This window comes from Scyliorhinus canicula, chromosome 4 (assembly GCF_902713615.1).
Source record: "Scyliorhinus canicula chromosome 4, sScyCan1.1, whole genome shotgun sequence".
NCBI lineage: Eukaryota > Metazoa > Chordata > Chondrichthyes > Carcharhiniformes > Scyliorhinidae > Scyliorhinus > Scyliorhinus canicula.
This window is the reverse complement of record NC_052149.1, coordinates 234,538,070-234,559,743: the sequence shown is the minus strand read 5'-3', so window position 1 is coordinate 234,559,743 and position 21,674 is coordinate 234,538,070. Positions and strand designations below refer to the sequence as shown.

The 21,674-nt window shown below is 44.3% G+C and overlaps 2 protein-coding genes across 2 annotated transcripts in view; both read right to left on the bottom strand.

Moving 5' to 3' along the window:
• The window catches only part of LOC119964287, a 134,596-nt gene that overhangs the window by 47,580 nt on the left and 65,342 nt on the right, over positions 1-21,674 (bottom strand). The window contains 1 exon segment of the mRNA XM_038793563.1: positions 17,728-20,090. Coding sequence (XP_038649491.1) covers positions 17,728-20,090 — 2,363 coding nt within the window.
• Positions 17,158-20,297, bottom strand: LOC119965487 (protocadherin-10-like). The gene has a single exon (XM_038796307.1). It carries the CDS (start codon positions 20,084-20,086, stop codon positions 17,705-17,707), a length of 2,382 nt encoding a protein of 793 aa, XP_038652235.1. The 5' UTR covers positions 20,087-20,297; the 3' UTR covers positions 17,158-17,704.

Here is a 21,674-nt window from a genome sequence, read left to right as displayed (position 1 = left end):
TCAGGGTTAAATTCCATCTACCACGTATCTGCCAATTTGATTATCCCGTCTGCAACTTTCTGTAACCCAAGACACTCAACCTCACTGTTAACCACCCGGCCAGTCTTTGTGTCATCCGCAAACTTATTGTCCCCAGCCCCCTTGGCTTTTTGTTGATTTGCAGTGACAGGGATAGTTGCAACCAATAACTGCAGCAAATCTTCTTAAAGGAGACTGTTTCGAAATCATTTAGAATGTACCGACCGTTATATTTGCGGATATCGAATTTAAAAATCCCGAAAATCGCGTAAAAGATGTTTCATTCTAAGGGCAGTCTATGCAGCTGATGGTCAAGGCATTGTTGTGAATTTCATCGTTCATATCATCAACGGTCGCCACTGATTGTTCACCATATGGCCACACTGCAGAGCCAAAGCAGATTACATTAATTCTGCAAGTTTTGTCGGCGAAACTCCTGTCGGATGAAACTATTTCTCCATATTTCCTCTGAAAACCGCTTGCCTTGATTGCAACACTATAACTGAAATGTTCTCTTATCCAATTTGCTCATTGTCAATGGTAACCTTCTCTGTGAAAGTGTTTGAAGTGATTTTGCAAATATGCTTTCAGGTAAAGGTAACAACGTTCTGCAATTAAATTGTATCGGTGTGGGTTTCTGCTAAAGTGTTTACCCGTTTACCACAGATCAGAGCAGGAAACGAAAGAGTTTTACAAACTTAACGTATTGATAGATTGTAACAAAATTACCATCGGTAATAAAATGATTTTATCACATTGAGTTGTTCTGGAGTTCTGCATTGCATTTCGATATGTCCTTACATTGTTTGCTGTCAGCAACTTGAATGACACCTGAAGGAAAACAGCCCTGAGCATGGAAAACGGCGAACTTGAATGTTTATATGATTTCATCTCTGCTTTTATAAATTATGGCCTTGATGGAACTGTTGGAGCCTTCAATTCATCCCCCCCCCCGTCCTCGCAGCTTCTATCCTGTTAAGTACCCCGCCCTGAACGTCCTCCCCAACTCACCTCTCCCAGCTACAGTCCAGATGATCTGCAAGCCCAGATGTAATGGAGAAAAAGCTGTTGATAACTGATGGAATCCCATTACATCTGGAGCCTCAGACGTTAAAGTCATAATTCCCGTGTTCGACTACTTGAATTCCCATCAGACAAGAGCTTGGGTAACAGAAGAGGTCAACTTTCATGAATTGTGTGGTTTTATAGCTACTACATTTCAACGCAGTATGCAATGTTTAGCAATTCAAGATAGATATTTCGATTGCAACGCATCTGGAGCATTGTAACCGATACTTGATTTCACATTTCAGGAATGTTGTGCATGGTTTGGAGTGCGTGCAGAACTGATTTCACATAAAGGCACCAGGGATGAAGTACTTTTGTTAAATGCAAAAGTGCCGAAATAGCCCGTGTGTCTGACATAGATGCAATCCGGCAAATATCTGAAAATCCTTTTGTATTATTCAACAGTCCATGGAATGTGAAAGGGAAACTGTATAATATCCAAGAGCAAGAAAATGTAGGCATGATCTAATTCGATTTATCGTGACACGGAATTATGGGGATAAAGGTTGAAAATTAAAGATGGATGTGGTATTATTTATATTCGTGAACGTTTTTGACGAATATGACAGGCCAGAAAAACACGTATAAAACAACGCATAATCAGGAAAAATGGTCTGGTTCAAAGAAGGTGGTGCTGCAATGCTTGATCAAAGGCTTTCTCAAGAAGTTGGATTTGAACGCCAATTACAAGAGAAGAGGTGAAGCTGTCCAGGGAAGGAATTTTATCATATTCAACGTAGGTAGCGGAAGGCGTGGTAGCCAATGCTTCGGGTTGAGAGCTATCACAGATATGAACAATGAACAAAGAACAATACAGCACAGGAGCAGGAACTTTGGCCCTCCAAGCTTTCATCAGTCAAGATACCACCCTTGGCCAAAACCCTCACTTCCTACTGCCGTATCCCTCTATACCCAGCCGATCCATGTACTTGTCGAGATGCCTTTTGGAAGCCGTTAATGTATCCGCTTCCACAACCTCTCCTGGCAATACATTGCACGAAATCACCACCATCTGCCTCGCACATCTCCTCTAAACATTGCCCCATCGACATTAAACCTATATCCCCTGTTGACTGACTCTTCCACCCTGGGAAATAGTTCCTACCCATCCACTCTCTCCGTTCCCCTCAAAATCTTGCAGACATCAATCAGGTTATGCCTCAACGTCCGTCGTTCTAATGAAAATAGTCCCAGTCTATTCTGTCTCTCCGCATACTTATCACCCTCCAGACCATGCAACATCCTGTTAAAACCTCCTCTGCAGGTGACTGCAAGAAAGACATGAGGACTCCCCGTTGCAAGTTGTCGAGGTGCAGCAGGATGCAGTAATAGGAAATAAGGCAACAACTGCTCCATTTTGACATAATATTGACAACTTTAATTTTGGGATGTTTGGGACCAGAAATCGATGGTCCCTAAAATATATTCACAGGATTTGAGCTCTAAAGTACTCATTGAACAGAGATAGGAACATAGGACTAAGAGTAGGCCATTGAGCCCCTGGAGCCTGTCCTGCCATTCAATGAGATCACGGCTGATCTGCGACCTAACTCCACGCATCTGCCTTTGGCCCATATCCCTTAATACTTTTGCTTATCAATAATGTATCTATCTCTGAGATAAAATTAACAACTGATCTCGTTTCAACTGCTGTTTATGGGAGTGAATTCCCAATGTCTACCAACTTTTCAGTGAAAAAGTTCTTCCTGCCATCTCCCCTGATTGATCTCGCCCTAACCGTATGCTGCAGAGTCATAAAATCTCCAACCAATGGAAATGGTTTATCTTTATCTACCCAGTCTTTTTCTGTTAATATCTCGAATACTTCGATCAGATCACACGTTAAATTCTAGCAAAAACATGTCTAATTTGAGAAATATTTCCTCGTGACGCCAACCCTGCCATGCAGGTATACGTTCGGTAAACCTACGTTGCACTCCCTCGAATGCCAAAATATCTTTCGTAAGGTGTGGTGTGGAGACCTGCTCACCGTACTTCAAGTGGGATCGAATCAGGGTTTTGCACAGCTGCAGCATAACCCTTGTGTCTTTATAGTTCAATCCTCTAGATATAAAGCCTAGCATTCCATTGGCCGTTTTGATTATGTTCTGCACATGTTCTTGGAATTTTTAAGACTAATGCAACTGAACCTCCAAGCCTCTTTAAACATCCACTGCATTTAACCTCTTTCCATTCAGAAAGTCTTCTGCTCTAAACATTTTTGAGCCAAAATTGATAACCCATTAGGTTCCATCTGCCACAATTTTGCCCATTGACCTAGTCCGTCAATATCTCCTTGCAGTTTTGTGCTATCATGTGGGCTTCCCAGAATGCCTGATAATTTTGTATCATCCGCAAATTTGGAATATGGCTTTCTATGCCATCTTCCAAGTCATTAATAAATACTGTGAACATTTGAGGCCCCAACTCATATTCCTGTGTTACACTACCCAGCCAATTTAAGTAATGACCATTAACTCCACGGTCTGTCGCCTGCCACTCAACCAGTTTCCTAGTCAGGTCAATAATTTCCCCTCAACTCCGTGGGCTTCTACCTTAGTTAACAGTGTGTGGGTTTTATCAAATAACTTCTGGAAGTCCATATCAGTGATATCCATAGGCATTCCCCTGTTCACTACCTTAATCACCTCCTCAGAAAATTCCATAACTTTCGTCAGGCATGACCTTCCCTTCAGGAATCTATGCTGGTTCTCTCTGATCGACCGAAATATTTCGAGGTGTTGAGTTACCCTATCCCTGACAATACGTTCCAGCAATTTTCCCACCACAGTCGTTATGTTAACTGGTCTGTAATTCACAGGTTTATCCCTTCCAGCCTTTTTAAAACGTGGAGTGATGTGCAATTTTCAAATCCAGAGATCATGGACGAAGAAATTCTTGTCAAGATCGCATTGAACAGGTGGCGACCATGGAGTCAGAGGTCGCACATTTGACAGCACATGGTGGTCTTTTTATGACCATTACGCCGATTTGTTGCAGAAATGTTGCAGCGGAAAGGTGCAGAAGTAGGAACAGAAGAAATTGACCCCCAGTTTTTGGAGCTGCGGTCCAGAGGTAATCAGAAAAGAATGAACCAGGCGGTGGTGCTGAGTGAGAAGCGAACAATGCGCGTCGAGATGGTGGATGAACAGTGTCGGACCCCGTCAACTCAGTGGTCGATGGACCAGGTGGTGAGCTTCATAAATGAGAAGTTTACCCAACAGTGGAAGGAGAGTGCAGAATACCTGGCCCGGGCAGTGGACAAGGCGGTGGTTGACTGCGTAGAGATGAGATTGGTAGTCCATGGACACATGATCTAGAGGTTGCAGGAGCAGACGGAGGAACAGTCCACCTCGATGGCAGCAGAGATTGGGATGCTGCGTGACCAGCAGGAGAGATGCTGGAGAAAGTGGAGGACCTGGAAAATCGTTCTTGGAGGCAGAGCCTTCTGATCGTGGGTCTGCCGGAGGAAATTGAAGGATCGGATTTCGGTGCGTATGTGGGGAAGATGTTGGGGAAGCTGCTTGGAGAAGGTGTGTTTGATTGACCGTTGCAGGTGCACCGGCCCGAGCACCAAGGGGGTGACCGACCGAGGACGATGGTGGTACGATTACATTGGTTCCTGGAAAAGAGACGTATTATTGGGTTGGATTTGTTTCTTGTCACGTGTACCGAGGTACAATGAAAAGCAGTTTTCTGCAAGCAGTTCAATAGAACATTAAGTACATGAATAGAAAAGGAAATAAAAGAAAATACATAATATGGCAACACAAGGTCTACAATATAACAGGGGTGTAGTGTTAATGATATCAGTCCATAAGAGGGTCGTTTAAGAGTCTGGTAACAGCAGGGAAGAAGCAGCTTTTGTTTCTCTTCGTGCGTGTTCTGAGACTTCTGCATCTTCTGTACCTCCTTATGAGGTGGGCCAGGCAGACGAGGCAATGCACTTCAGAAGATTTCGGGATCCAGGTGTACCAGGACCTGGGAGTAGAGCTTGCGAAGGGGAGGGCGATCTTTAATAAGGTTAAGTTGGCCCTCGACAAGAATAGCATAAAGTCTGTTCTACTGTGCCCGGCTTGCCTATGGGTGACCTATGGGGCCCGGGAGTTGTACTTTGGTTTGACGGAGGAGGCAGAGGACTTTATAAAGGAGAAGGAGGAGGAGAAGGAGGAGGATCTTGAACTTTGACTGAGGAGATCTGAACTATGTTCTCCAAATACTTTGGGTTTTCGTTATTCGGATGCATTTCGGGGTTTTGCATGTTTCTTTATATTTTTTGTGTTCTGTTTGGTTTAGGATGATATATAGTTTTTGTTAAGGGAGGAGGGGTGGTCTTTGGGTTTGGACCTTAGGCGGGATTGTTTGTTTGTTTTTACTTCTTGGCTTTGTTTCGATTGTTTCGAATGTTTGTACTAAGAGCGGCAGGCGAGGTGAACCAGTGTGTGTTGGGGGGAGGAGGGGTGGTTAAGATGCTAGGTGCCATGGGCAGAGGCTGCCAGGCTAGCTGGGCGGACGAGTTCATGGAAGCAAAGTGAGGGATGAGCTGAAGACCGATGTGTGGGAGGAGGGGATGAGAGGGGGAGAGGGAGTTGGGGGTCAGATGGGAAAGGGAGTGGACAACTGACGGGAGGGGACATTCAAAATGGAAGAGGAGGTGAGTTGATGATGGTAGTTTCCCGAGGGCGGGACTGGGGCGGTGCGCGACTTGGGCCGAAGATTGGTGTAAGAGAGGTTTTGGTTGATCGACAGGGGAGGGGGCGAGGTGCCTCCCGACTAGGCTGGTCACGTGGAGCGTTCGGGGACTGAATGGGTCAGTCGAACGGGCCCATTTGTCCGCTCACTTGAGGCAACTGAAGGCGGACTTGGCTGTTTAGGTTAAGGGAAGGACAGGTTGGGCAGGTATTCCATTCGGGATTAGAATTTAAAATGATGGGGTCGCAATCCTGGTACATAAGCGGGTGGCATTCGAGGTGGGGAATATAGAGACGTACCGGGGGGGGGGTGGGTAGATATATAATGGCTCTTGGGAAATTGGAGGGAACGACCATGGTATTGATAAATATACATGCCCAAACTGGGATGACGTTGAATTTCTTTGACGGGTGCTTGGGAAGATTCAGGACTTGCACTCAGATCGATTGATTATTGGGGTGGGGGGGGGGGGGGGGGGAGGATTTCAACACGGATCTGGATCCAAGGCTTGATTTATTACCAGGACTGGGAAGTTATGGCAAAGGAGCTGCGGGGGTTCATGGAACACATGGGGGAGGGGAGTCGCTGATCCCTGGAGATTTGGGAGGCCAAGAAGTAAGGAGATCTCATTCTCCTCCCATGCATATGATATATTCCCGGATAGACTTCTTTGTGTTGGACGAAGCGCTGCTGGCTGAGGTGGTAGATGCTGAATATTCAGCAAGTCTGGTGCCAAACCACGTCCCACACTGAGTAGACCTGCAAGTTATCAAAGGAAAGGCCCAGCAGCCGCAGTGGAGTTTAGATGCGGGGTTGTTAGCGGAGGAGGTGTGCCAGTGTGTGAGGGAGGCCATCCCGGGATGTATAAAGATCAATGACACAGGTAAAGATTCGGCTGGCTGGCATGGTGTGGGAGGCCCTGAAGGCGGTTATTACTGGGGAACTTATCTCAATTCGGGCACATAAGGAGAAGGCTGAGCGGGTGGACTTAGACATGCTGGTAGGCGAAATTCTACAGGTGAACAGGAGGTATGTGGAGTCTCCTGATGACGGGTGACTGAAGGAACGTCAGAGCCTGCAGATGGAACTTGGGCTCCTATCAATAGGTGACGTGGATGGAGGACTTCGGAGGGTCTATGTATATGGGGGGAAATCCAGCAGGATGCTGGAGCATCAGCTGAGGAAACAGGAGGCGGCGAAAGAGATTGGGAAAGTAAGACATACAGGGGTGAAGGTAGTTTTGGATCCGTCACGGGTGAATGATGTTTCGGAAATTTTACAGTGTATTGAATAAATTGGAATGCCCAGCCGGGTGGATGCTATGAAGCCATTTCTGCGGGGTGGGGGCTGGGGCTGTTGCAGTTTACAAGGATAGCTGATGGGTTGGTGGAGGGTTTTGGAGCCCTAATTGTGCTGGGGGAGGTTATAGACGGATTTGCGGGTAATGCTATCGGGTAAGGCACCGGGGCCTGACGGTTACATTGTTGAGATTTATAAAATGTTTTCCGGTCTGCTGGGGCTGCTCCTGGTGAAGGCTTTTATTGAGTCCAAGGAGATGGGACTGCTTCCCCCAATGTAATTACAGGCATCGATGTCCCTTATTTTCAAGTGGGATTAGGTTCTGGAGAGTTGTCGGGCGTATAGGCCAATCTCCCTCTTGTATGCGAATGCAAAAGTTCTGGCAAAGATCTTGGCCATGCGCATCGAGGATTGTGTTCCTGGGGTAATAGGGTGTACCAGGCGGGATTCGAGAAGGGATGGCACCTTGCTTCCAACAATAGGCGGCTCCTAAATGTAATAATGATGCCTGCAGAGGGGCGCGAGGTCGAGCTGGTGGTGGCCATGGGTGCAGAAAAGGCCTTTGATCGGATGGAGTGGAAGTACCTACTGGACGTCTTGGGAAGGTTTGGGTTCGGGCAAAAATTTATAGATTGGTACCATTTGCTATATCAACCACCTGTTGCGAATGTAAGGTGCATCCTGGTTCGATCAGAGTATTTTAGTCTGTGCATGGGACAAGGCAGTGATGCCACACTCACCACTACAGTTTGCCCTGGCCATAGAGCATTTCGCAATGGTGCTGAGGGCATCGGACATTTGTCGGGGCATAGTGAGAGGGGGTGGAACATAGCTCTCACTCTACGCGGATGATTTACTCCTTTATATAACAGACCCGTTTGGGGGGGGGGGGGAAATCACAGCAATTATGGGAATACTGGATCAATTTGGCTGGTTGTTAGGTTACAAACTGAATATGGGAAAGAGTAAGATTCTTGCGATCCAGGCATGGGAGCAGGAGAGAAGACTGGAGGAGATTCCGTTCAAAGTGGTGGGAAGGAGTTTTAGGCACATTCGGATTCAGGTGGCAAGGACTGGAGTCAGCTGCATAAACTAAATGTAGGCAGGGTGATTGAGCAAATGAAAGGGGACTTCCATCGGTGGTATGAGCTCCTGCTGTCAGTGGCAGGGAGGGTACAGACGGTAAAGATGACTGTCCTCCCGAGATTACTGTTTGTGTTTCAGTGTCTCCCAATCTGCATCCCAAAGGCATTTTGTAGGAAGATGAATACGGCGATTTCGGGTTTTATATGGGCCGGCAATGCCCCGAGAGTGACGATGGTCCTTCTTAAGCGGGGCTTGGCACTTGCGAACTTTATTAACTCTTACTGGGCGGCTAATATTTCGATCATTAGGAAATGGGTAGCGGGGAGGGGTCAGTGTGGGATCGAGTGGAGGCGGCATATTAACGAATCTGAAGGCTCTGTTAATGGCATCTGTACTATTCTCGCCGGCTTATTACTCCACAAGTCCAGTGGTAGCGGCATCCCTGAGAGTGTCGGGGCAATTGAGGCAACACATGAGACTGGAGGGGGCGTCGTTTTGGTCACCGATCTGTAATAATCACAGGTTTGCTCCGGGGGGCTGGATGGGGGCTTTAGGACGTGGCAGCGGGCAGGGATTGAGGTTTTTGGGGATCTCTTCATTCAGGAGGGTTTGCCGAGCCTAAAAGAGCTAGAGGAGGACTTTGAGTTACCGGGTGAGAATGAATTCCAGTGCCTGTAGGAACGGTATTTTGTCTGGATGCAAGTTCCAAGCTTCCCTCGCTTGCTTCTAAGGGGACTACAGGGAAAGTTCATGTCTAAAACGGGGGTTGGGAAGGGATGGCTCTCGGAAATATATCAGGAAATGATGGAGTGGGAAGGGGTCCTAATTGGGAGGGTGATGAGGTAGTGGGAGGAAGAGTGCGGAGGGCAGTTGGATGTCGGTCCATGGGAGAAGGCCCTGAAGAGAGTCAATGCATCCTCGTCGTGTGCCAGCCTGAGCATGGTCCAGTTCAAGGTAGTCCACAGGGGTCGTATGGCTGTGGCCCGGATGAGTAGGTCTTTTGAGGAGGAGGAGGAAAGATGAGGGCAGTGCTGAGGAAGTCCGGCGGAACATATACAGATGTTTTGGGCGTGTGCGAAGCTGAGAGGATTTTTGCAGGGATTCTCAGACGTCATGTCAGAGGTCGTGGAAGTGAGGGTAACTCCGAATCCAGAGGTGGTAGTATTTGGAGCGCCGGAAGATCCGGGAGTCCAGCGAGGAGGGGAGGTCGATATTTTGGCCTTTGCCTCCATGGTGGCCCGGAGAAGTACTTTGCTTGCATGAAGGGACTCGGAGCCTCCAATGTCGGGGTGTGGGTCAGTGACATGGCAGGGTTACTTCGGCTAGAGAATATTAAGTTAGCTTTCAGGGGTTCATTACAGGGTTCGCTCGGCGGTGGCAGCCGTTCATCGATTTCTTTCAGGAAAGCTGGCCATCAAAAGGAGGGAGGGGGGTGAATGGGGGGGGGGGGGGAAGCATGGAAGTGAAGAATAAGAGCAGGGAATCTAATATATGGATAGCTAGGGGCGGGGTGGAGTTGGGTATGTTGCAGTGGAGTTCCTGCGTGTGTTGGACTGCTCTGTTGCTTATCGTGTTAAAATGTTAAAATTATAAATGCCTCAATAAAATATTTTCTAAAAAAAGATTGCATTGAACGAGTTGTGTTATGGGCCAGGGTTTAGTGAACCGGGAAGTGTATCATAGAGTTCACTTGACCCACAACGTTGAATAGATTGTGGTATGGGGAGCACACGGCACACATGACAGTGGTGGTGCAGCAGAAATGGAAAAGTATTTTTTAAAGCAAAACAATGTTTGTTCTAGGAACTCATGTTAACCTTTTTAAAACATACAGTGAACATCTTAGCAACCATTTATTCAAAAACAACCCCCAAAGAGTACAACACTAAGTAATGCTTACGCTGTAATTTTAACATCCAGAAGACTTACAAAAAGCATAACTTTTAACAGAAGCATGTCAGGTTAAAGTCACTGCTAAAAAGACTCATAATTCTGATTTTAACAAATTATCAAGAGATAGTCTTTTCATGGCAGAGAGATCAACAGTACACCTACTTTGTTTGGCACCAGCTCCAACACTGAAAACGAAACTAAAACACACCGAGCAGATAACAGCCTGAAACGAATGTAAAAAGCTGACAGACAGCCCAGCGCCACCCATATTCTGACATCACTGATACACACCCATTTCTTAAAGGTACATTTCTTAAACACCCATTCCATAAAGGTGCTCTCACATGACAGCTCCCCGCACAAGAAAAAAAACCCATCAACTTCAAGATGGTTCTATTTTTCACCTTTTCACTATCCTTTAAGAAATACACACCGTAAATATACTTTTTTTTTAAACAAACAACACACGCAAACAGGTACAATAATATAGTCCATTTTATTTCTTCTCCCTCCAACTGGAATCCTTCTGGATTGACAGTCTCTTTGAACAAGGAAGTCTCTGCACGATCCATCTATTGCTCTATGCCTTGGCATTTCTCGTTAAAGTCAGATGTTTTAGTTCAATCAGATAACAGAATCCCTTGTAAATCTCCAACACAGGAGCATTGGTTATCACAGCTTTCATGTAGTCAAATGCATGTTGAAACTCCACTGTCCACTGAAATTTTCGACCTTTCTTCAGCAAGTCCGTCAGTGGAGCAATCACGCTACAAAATATTTGCACAAATGTTCGATCAAATCCACTCTTGCCAATAAATCACATTATTTCCCTTGTCTTGAGGGTATTGAAAGCTCCTCAATAACTTTTGGTTTCACATCCCGTGTGAGAATTCGACCCTGTCCGATTGTATGGAGAAGGAAAGTGACTTGAGCTTTTCCAAATTCAGTTTTAGCTAGGTTTATCACCAAACCCGCCTCCTGAATTCGATCGTACAACTCCAGCAGATGTTTTAAATTTTCTTTCCATGTCTGGCTGAAAATTACCAGATCGTCGATGTATACCGCACAAATGGGTAATCCTGAAACAACTGTTTTAGTTAACCGTTGAAATATGGGAGGGGCGATTTCCAAGCCAAATGGCATAACTTTGAATTGGTATATACCATCTGTAGTCACAAAAGCTGAAATCCCCTTCGCCCTTTCGGATCAAGGTAACCAGTAACCTTTAAGTAAATCCAGTTTGTAAACAAAAACTGATTGTCCCACTTTCTCAATGCAATCTTCCAAACGTTGGATAGGATAAGAGTCCATTCTCGTAACTGCATTATAGTCCACACACAACCGTTGGGTACCGTCTGGTTTAGGTACCATCACTATGAGTGATGCATTGGCTGCAGCTCACTTCCATTGTGCCATTTTTAAGCATACTCTAATATCGTTTTTTAACCTGTGCCAACTTTAAAGGGTTAAGTTTAAGTCTGTATGGATGTTGTTTGACTGGAACAGCATTCCCCGCATCTACATCATGTATTTTAGTACTTCCCAATTTATCTCCACAAATATGCCCATGTGCTTTCAGTAATTCTTTCAGGTCAGTTCGTATTTCCTCTTGAAGGTAACTCAACAATTTACACAATTTTTAAGAACAACCTCGTTTTTCGATTTAATTTGAGGTATGTCAAATTCACAGTCATCTGGATTTGGTTGTCACTTTGAGTTAGAATCATTAAAACTGCCTCCTTTTTCTCTCCTTCCCTTTCAAAGTACCTCTTCAGCATATTCACATGACACACTCGGTGAGTCTTCCTTCTATCTGGTGTTTTTACCACATAATTCACCTCACTGAATTTCCTTTCAATCTGATAAGTTCCACAAAACCTAGTTTTTAAAGGTTCCCCTACCACTGGTAACAATACTAATACTTTATCTCCACTGGCAAAACTACGAACTTTCGACTTCTTGTTCGCTACCTGTTTCATCACATTTTGTGCAACTTTTAAATGTTGTCTCGCCAATTCACCTGCTCTATTTAATCGTTCCCTAAAATTTGACACGTTATCCAATAATGTAATTTCCGATTTCTCGCTCACCAATTTTTCCTTAATCAATTTAAGTGGTTCTCTTACTTGATGACCAAAAATTAGTTGAAAAGGACTAAATTTGGTTGACTCATTATGTGCATCCCTAATTGCAAACAGTACGAATGGAATTCCTTTATCCCAATCCTCTGGATAATCGTGAAAATAAGTCCTCGACATTGTATTTAATGTCTCATGCCACCTTTCTAACGCTCCCTACGATGCTGGATTGTACGCAGTTCATTTAAATTGTTTTATTATTAAGCTATCCATAACTTCTTTGAAAACTCTTGAGGTAAAATTTGATCCTTGATCCGATTGTATTTCTGTGGGTAGTCCATATCTCGTAAAGAATTTAAGTAACTCCTCCACAATTAGTTTAGCTGTAACATTGCGTACTGGAATGGCCTCTGGAAACCTAGTAGACATATCCATTATAGTCAAAAGATATTGATTCCCACTTTTTGTTTTCGAAGCGGTCCTATGCAATCAATTAGATTCCTTGTATAAGGTTCCTCAAATGCTAGAATGGGTATTACTGATGCTGGTTTTATCACTGCTTGAGGTTTCCCTATCACTTGACATGTGTGACACGATTGACAACATTTAACGGCACCTTTATGTAGTCCATGATAATAAATTTTTGGGGGAATTTTAGCTTGAGTTTTCCATATTCCCAAATGACCTCCCACTGGTACCTCATGTGCAAACGCAACACCTCCTTTCTATATCATTGCGGCAATACTAGTTGATGAATTACTGCCCACTTTTCATCCGCCTGCGTATGTAATGGTCTCAATTTGCTCATCAGAAAATCACTTTTTGCGGTAAGAACAGTCTGGTATCCACGCAGATTCCTCTTCTGCTAATGCTTCCTGATACATCCGGTTTATTTCTACATGTTTTCGTTGTAACTCCGCCAATTTTCCTGATCCAAAAATATCCACCTCATCCTCCAACTGTTCTTGTTCTTTTTCAACCATCTGATCAAAAATCTTTTCTGATAATTGCACTTCAACTTTATCTTCACTATTTGATTTCTCCTCTTGTCTTAACCTGTGACTTTGCGACCTTGTTACTACACATTCCAGAAAAATCCCAGGATATTCGTCCTTCAACGCTTCAGTTGCCTGATTTTCCATTGGCTTATCAACCACAGTAAGCATCACTCTCACCTGCGATCCAGCTGTATCATTACACAAGATAAACTGCATTCCTGGGCAAGATAGCGTCTCTATTACTCCTACATCAACTTCACCACTCCTCACTGGACTTTCCAACCTTACCTTATGTAATGGAACACTACTCATCTCAGCCTGAATTCCACATATTACCAACTTTTCTGGCAATATTCTTCCCATACTACATAATTACTCATCTCTTACCATTAAAGATTGACTAGCCACCGTATCTCTTAAAATTGTGACTTCTATACCTGCTCATCCTGATACACATGAGTATACTTAACCCACACAAGTAAATTATTTAAAGAGATCTGTCACCTTCTTGTCAATCACCTCTTGATCAGGCTGTGGAATCGTTTCCCCTCCTTCGCTTCACTTGTGCTTTCCTTTACCACTTTAACAAATCTTGCTGTCTTATCCTGTTTTCCCACGTCAGCCTTCCCAGTGTTTACCTTAAACCACCAACACTGTGACTTTACATGCCTAGTTTATTACAGTGAAAACATTTCAAACTTTTCATTTCTTTTCCACCCTCCTGGATTTCTTTTTTAATCTGGGGTACGTTGTCCTTATTATCACCCATCAGATCACCTTTACCACTTGAGTATTTCTCTTCTCCCCGATTTCTATCCCTCAGAGGCTGAAACTGATGTCGGAAACCAAGCTTGAATTTATGATCTAATTCATAATCATCTGCCATTACTGCTGCTAATCTTGCAGTTTTAACCCTCTGTTCTTCCACATGCGTTCTGACTACATCAGGAATTGAATTTTTAAACTCCTCCAAAAATATAATTTCTCTGAGAGCTTCATACGTTTTGTCTATTTTCAAAGACCTTATCCACCTATCAAAATTACTCTGTTTGATCCTTTCAAACTCCATGTATGTATGACCAATTTCTGTCCGTCAATTTCTAATTTCTAATTGTTTGTAGGCTTCAGGCACTAGCTCATATGCACCTAAGATGGATTTTTTCACCTCCTCATACAACCCAGATACCTCATCTGACAGTGATGGAAACACTTCACGCCCTACCTACGAGCTTTGTTTGAATCAATAATACCCACATTTCCTGTGGCTAATTCATTTGTTGAGCTACTTCTCAAATGAAATGAAGAAGGCTTCTATCTCCTTCTCATCAAACCTTGGCAATGCGTGGACATATTTACATAGCTCCCCACCAAGCCTTCGACCATGATGCTCTTTCTCACTATCCTCATCACTATCACCCAACTGTGCATTTCCCTTTATGCCTGCCAATTTTCACTGACTGTCATGTTTCATGGCCATATTCTGAAGTTCAAACTCTCTCTCTTTATATTTTTCCCTAATCTGTATTTCACTTTCTCTTCTTTTTTCCGCTCTCTCTCTTTCTTTTCTCTCTCTATCTCTTTCATATTAAAGGTGCTTTAACATCAGGTTAAAGTTACCACTGAAAACATTTATAATTCAGAATTCACCTAATCATCAAGAGATTGTCTTTTCATGGCAGAGAGATCAACAGTACACCTGCTTTTTCTGGTTCCATGTCCAACACTGAAAACGAAACTAAAACACAACCTCCAGCAAACAACCTGAAACGAAAGCATAAACCTGACAGACAGCCCAGGTCCACCCATACTCTGACATCACTGATAAACACCCATTTCTTGAAGGTACATTTCTTTAACACCCATTTCTTCAAGGTACTCTCAGATGACAGTTGTGTTCAGAGGTTAAAAAAAAAAAGGACGACAGTTCTCGCAACATATGCACTGAGGTACAGATACTGGTGGATGACGTTATGCAGGCAGTAACCAAACGTTCAAATGCGGAGAACATTCGATGTTCAATTCAGAGTAGAATTGGCTGCTGAGTGGAAAAGGTTTCGTCCAGCCTGAAAGAGTGGTCACGGAGGAAGATGGGGTAAATTGCAAAGACGAAGAGCTTTTTCCGGGTCTATGGCTCTTTTCATTATTTAACTGGAGTCAATTGCAGTTCATTCCAAACTAAATGTACATCAGGAAATATTGAAACACATAGTTAGTGGAGTGTTCGACAGTGGGGATGGAGAGGAAGATATAGTTTTCAACAGCATGAAAGGCGTAAGCTGACCTCAACTCTCTGGATGATGGCAGGAAGAAGCAACTTGTTGGTCAAGAGCAGTATTGGAAAATGGTAGGTAACAGCGGTTAAGAAAGAGTAGCTCTGCTCCAATAGAGAAATTAGCCAGATATGCAGATGTCTGGATTTTTGAGTGGTATGAATGTAATCAAGGGTGGAAAGCCGCAATGAATATGATAATAGAGAGATGGTGGTCGTTCGGCATCTGGAGCGAGTAGAAAGTTGATAAAAGTGACTCAAACAATTAAGAGTTATGACTGGTGCCACAAATGGAATGTATTGTTATGTAAATTAAAAGGGTATCTCCATGGAGTGGTGCACCAATTGATGTTTTCGTGAGATGTACACGATATTTTTGCTGCCCCTTAATTACATTAACCATTAAAAGTCAAACTTCAACTATACAATTGGATTCTGGAATGTTTACTGTTATTTGCGGGATTGATTTTACAAAACAGCAATTATTCAGGAACTTTCTAATGAGTCATAATATATTATTTAGCACGTTAATTCTTATCTCTTACTATTGTGAATCGTGGTATGCATAATGTAAAAATTCAAGATAGATATCTCGATTACGTGTCACATGGAGTAGTGACCAAGAGTCAACATCACATTTTAAGAGCGTTGTCCGTGCTTTGAACATAGAACAGTACAGCACAGAACAGGCCCTGCAGCCCTCGATGTTGTGCCGAGCAATGATCACCCTACTCAAACCCACGTATCCACCCAATACCCGTAACCCAACAACCCCCCCCCCCCCCTTAACCTTGCTTTTTAGGACACTACGGGCAATTTACCATGGCCAATCCACCTAACCCGCACAGCTTTGGACTGTGGGAGGAAACCGGAGCACCCGGGGGAAACCCACGCACACACGGGGAGGACGTGCAGACTCCGCACAGACAGTGACCCAGCCGGGAACCGAACCTGGGACCCTGGAGCTGTGAAGCATTTATGCTAACCACCATGCTACCGTGCTGCCCCTTTGCTTACAGACTAGATCATATTTGCGAGAATCGTAACAAAGACAAATACATTTAGTTATGTGGGGAGGAATTAGAAAATGTTGCATTATGTGCTGAGAGCAGAAAGGGTCAGGGGAGAATTAATAGATTTGTTCAGAATTCTGAAGATCTTTGAGAGTAAAAATCATGAGAACATGTTTCCACTGCAAAGCAACGAGGGGAGGCGAATTTCAAACTATTGGCAAACTGGCAGAGGGAGGGTGGCACAGTGGCTAGCATTGCTCCCTCAGAGCGCCAGGGACCGGGTGCGATTCTGGCCTTGTGCGGCTGTCTATGTCGAGTTTGCAATTTCTCCCCGTGTCGTCTTCGGTTTCCTCCGGGTGCTTCGGTTTCCTCCAAGTCCAAAGATGAGGAGATTAATTCACTTGGCCTTGGTCAATTGGCCATGATACGTTGCTCGCTAATGTCCAAAGATATGTAGATTCCGTAGGTTTACGGGGATAGGGTGGGTGAGTGGGCCTAGGTAGGCTGTTTTTCAAAGGGTCGTGAAGACCTGATGGGCTCTAGGGATTCTATGATTCTATATATCTATTCCCTCTGATTTTTAAGAAGAACTTTCATGTGGGAGCTGGATGCATATTCGAAAAATAATAATTTGCAGTCTAATTTGATCCCCTCGGGTAACTGACTGAATATGAAGTACAGGGATTATTCGACGAACAAATCAATGCTTTATATAAAATTTGGAACAGAGCAGAGACATATTGTTTCATTACAATATTCAATTTAATGGATGAATGATATGCTTTTGAAACATATACAAATTATTGTATTATTGTTCAAAAACAGGCAGCGTTCTCAATGTGTGCATTGCTACAATCGATAATTCTAAAACAACCTGCCATCTGAAATATGTCACAGCTCCGTAAAATGTTACTGGGCGAGTTCACTCCGGTGCTGAAATTGTACACCGGATACAAATCAGTTCCATGTAGATGCAACATCGCCTCATCAGCAGAGGAAAAGTGACAGGGGAACACAATAACAGGTATTTCACCTTATCAGAATTGAAACAAATTATTATCAGAATTTATGCTGACTTTAATAGATTGCGAACTAAAAGCAGAGTGTTCATTCAACACTACAAACAAAAAGGTCATCTGGACAAGTGAAGCAATTTAGCCTGCCAGTGCTACTGCTCACAGTTTGTGGTGTGATCCAAATATTTCACCCACTCCCTCATCGCATTATGGCAGTCCTTTGGCAAAGTAAACTAACAGATATTCCCAGCATGGCAATTGTTTCTGAATTATTTTATTGCCATGTGTCACGGTTACCCAGGTCATTGAAAGGCAGCGTCGCATTACAGGGCTTTAGAAACAAAAAATCACTTTTCGATGATTCTGGTGATAAACACACTGTATAACGATAACCCTCAGGCTGACCAGGCCCGGTATAATTAAATGCTGCTGCAGGTCTCGGATTAGAGGCATCATTCGAATTTCCACCTTTGCAGCAACAAATTGGCGAGTCGCGCTTTTCAGCAAAATTTCTACCTTGCTTAAACTTCAGGACGACGAGAAAAATGATGGTTAAAAAAAACAGAAAGGACGTTGAACCTAAAATGATAATCAGGTAACGATTAATATGCGAAAAATATCCAAGCTGTCTTGGTTGATCACTTATTTCCAAAGAGTTTTCGGTAACATTGAACAAAATTGAAAAGAAGATTGTGGCGGTACTGGAGAGGCTCGGCTGCCCACTGTCCTTCACACAGATGACCAATCTTTCTACTATTATGTCTTCGTCCAGTAGACGCCGCGTTGCTCTGATTACTCCAGAACGAAGGCCCACAGTAAAAGGACTGGGTTCAAAGGCCCCCAGAAGTTGATAGGAAAGCCGTGCATTCTGACCGGAATCGGCATCAGTCGCGATTACCTTCGTGAAAAAGTAACCTGGATACACTGACTCAGACACAATCTCCACTGTGGCTGAATTGTTCCAAGTTAAAGGGGAAACAATAACAGGAGCATTATCATTTTGGTCCAGAAGAATGACCCTGACATTGGCCGTGCTGCTTAATGAGGGAGATCCGGCATCCTGGGCTTGAACTTGAAACTGAAAAGCTTTCAGTTTCTCATAATCAAAGGAACGCAGCGGGTAGATGTTTCCATTTCTGGAGTTAATCGTGACGTAAACTGACGTTGCGAATTCTTGGAACGGATTCTCCAGAATGGAATACGAGACCTGTCCATCCCGATCCAAATCAACATCCAAAGCGGTAACCGTAAATATAGAAGCACCTGGAGTGTTGTTCTCCATCAGGTACACGTTGTATGAAGATTGCGTAAACTGTGGTGCATTGTCATTTATATCAGTTACCGAAACTAAAATGGTCTTACTTGTTGAAAGAGGCGGAGAACCTCCATCCCAGGCGGACATTGAGATGTTGTAGAGCGAGGTCGTTTCACGATCGAGAAAATCACTTGTAATCAATTTATAATTGTTTCTTAAAGGGTTTTCCAGCTTAAACGGAATATTTCCCGGGACCTGACACCGAACCTCGCCATATTCACCGGAATCTAGGTCCGTTACGCTCATCAACGCTATCACAGTCCCCGGAGGAACATCTTCCCGCACATTACTGCTCACCAAAGTCACGACTAACTCAGGGGCATTATCATTAATGTCAATTATATCAACTACAACTTTGCAACGCCCCGACAATCCGGGCGGAGCATTATCCACAGCCTGGACATAAAGGTCGCAAACACGTGATTCTTCAAAATCCACTTTTCCTTGAACTCTGATTTCTCCAGTTTGCGGGTCCAATGTGAACAACTCACGATTTATTTTAGAAACGTGATTAGTGAAAGAGTATGTCAGGTCAGCGTTCGAGCCTTCGTCTAAATCTGCAGCGTTAACTTTTATGACTAATGTGTCTTTCGCGACATTTTCTACTACTTGGGCCTTGTAAATTTCTCGATCGAATATGGGCGCGTTATCATTCCCGTCCACTACGGTAATAAAAATCCGCACCGTACCAGACGTCGGAGGAATCCCGCCGTCAATGGCCGAGAGTACAAGTTGAAATGTCGACTGTTGCTCACGGTCTAACGGCTTCTCTAATACCAGCTCGGCACTTTTACTCCCATCTCTCATTGACTGCATTTTAATACCGAAGTGCTCGTTTGGACTAATCTGGTAAATGTCGATTCTGTTTGTGCCCATATCCGGATCGTGCGCGCTCTCGAGGGCGAACCGAGCCCCAGGTGCTATTAGTTCACTGATGTACAACGAGAATTCATCCTTCTCAAATCTGGGCGAATTATCATTTACGTCCAGTATCTCCACTGCGACACGATGCAGTTCGATGGGGTCATTGAGCGCGATTTGAAAATGAAGGGAACAGATAGAGCTTTGTCTGCAAAGCTGCTCTCTGTCGATTCTTTCATTAATAAATAAATTCCCGTTTTCCAAATTTACCTCCATATATTGCTTTACGTCATCTGACACCAGACGAAACTTGCGAGCCGATAATTCCCTCATATTTATTCTTAAATCCTCAGCGATATTTCCAACAAAAGCCCCGTGTTCCAGCTCCTCGGGAATTGCGTAGCGAATTTGTCCCGAAACGAGTTGACAGACAATATGCAGGAAACAATAAGATGCCCCGATCGTCGCTATATTCCCCATTTTTCTAGTCGAGAATTTATTTCAAAATGTCGAAATAGCGTAAAATGATCAGAATAATTACCCTTTGTGCCACGATTGCATGGATATATTTCAAAAGACTGAAGTTGAACCGTAAATTGTAGAGACTGAATGGGCGCAGTTTTCCGGAATATGGCCGCACAGCAGAAAAACAGACACCGTCTGTCTCTTCGTTCTCAGCTATGATTTCTCGGCGAAGGAGGTGGGTCGATCTCTCGCAGCACCTCAGCTTCTCATTGGCCAACAGCGACACGAAGAGTCTCAACCAATAACTGCAGTAAGTGTTATTAAAGCTGGCTTGCTTCGCAATGATTTGTAACGTGGTAAGCAATATTTACGAGTGCACAATCAAAATACTCTGACACACATACATAAAAGGTATTGGATATGTTTTCCACAGTTGCCGTAAAATGCTGCCTGTGCAATTACATTCGGGAGGTTGTTTTCGATTACATCACCCACCTCAGCAATGATCGTCATTTATTTCATGCCAATGCTGTTAACTTTCAATAACTTTTGTTCCGGTGGCGTGGGCTCGCAGGGCGGCCGCAGCGGGAAGTGCTCCCGCCGGTGGCCGCGAGTCGCGGCGATTTCGGGGAAATCCCCCAGTTTCGACGCACCCCCCGACTACCGTCGGCCTTTGGGGCCGTCGCGAGCAGTTTAAAAACCGGTGAAGAACTCCGCCCGGGTGTTGGAGCGGCGGAGCCTGAGGTCCTGCTCCCAGCGTGGCGTCGGGGCCAGAGCAGCGGGGGCGAAGCTAACAGGAGGCCGAGAAGGCAGGCCTTATTCCAGGACACCGTGTAAGTGCGGTGTCCCACAACGGATGGCTCCCACCGAAGAGGAAGAGAGAAGGCTGGAACCTGGTCCCAGGGGAGTTCTGGATGAGTACAGAGGAGAAAGGAAGTGAGCTGGAAGATTTAAATAAATTTAAAGAACAGAGAACATCGAGAAATACAGCACAGAACAGGTCCTTCGGCCCACGATGTTGTGCCGACCTTTTGTCCTAGGTTAATCATAGATCATAGCATTTTGGACACTAAGGGCAATTTATCATGGCCAATCCACCCAACCTGCACATCTTTGGACTGTGAGAGGAAACCGGAGCACCCGGAGGAAACCCACGCACACACGGGGAGGATGTGAAGACTCCATACAGACAGTGACCCAAGCCGAAATCGAACCTGGGACCCTGGAGCTGTGAAGCAATTGTGCTATCCACAATGCTACCGTGCTGCCCTGAAGAACAAATTAATCTACACTCCATTATTCTACCATAATCCATGTACCTATCCAATAGCCACTTGAAGGTCCCTAACGTTTCCAACACAAATACTTCCACAGGCAGTGCATTCCATGCCCCCACTACTCTCTGGGTAAAGAACCGACATCTGACATCTCCCCTCTATCTTCCACCATTTAACTTAAATTTATGTCACCTTGTAATGGTTTGTTCCACCCGGGGAATAAGTCTCTGACTGTCTACTCTATCTATTCCCCTGATCATCTTATAAACCTCTATCAAGTCGCCCCTCATCCTTCTCTGTTCTAATGAGAAAATGCCTAGCACCCT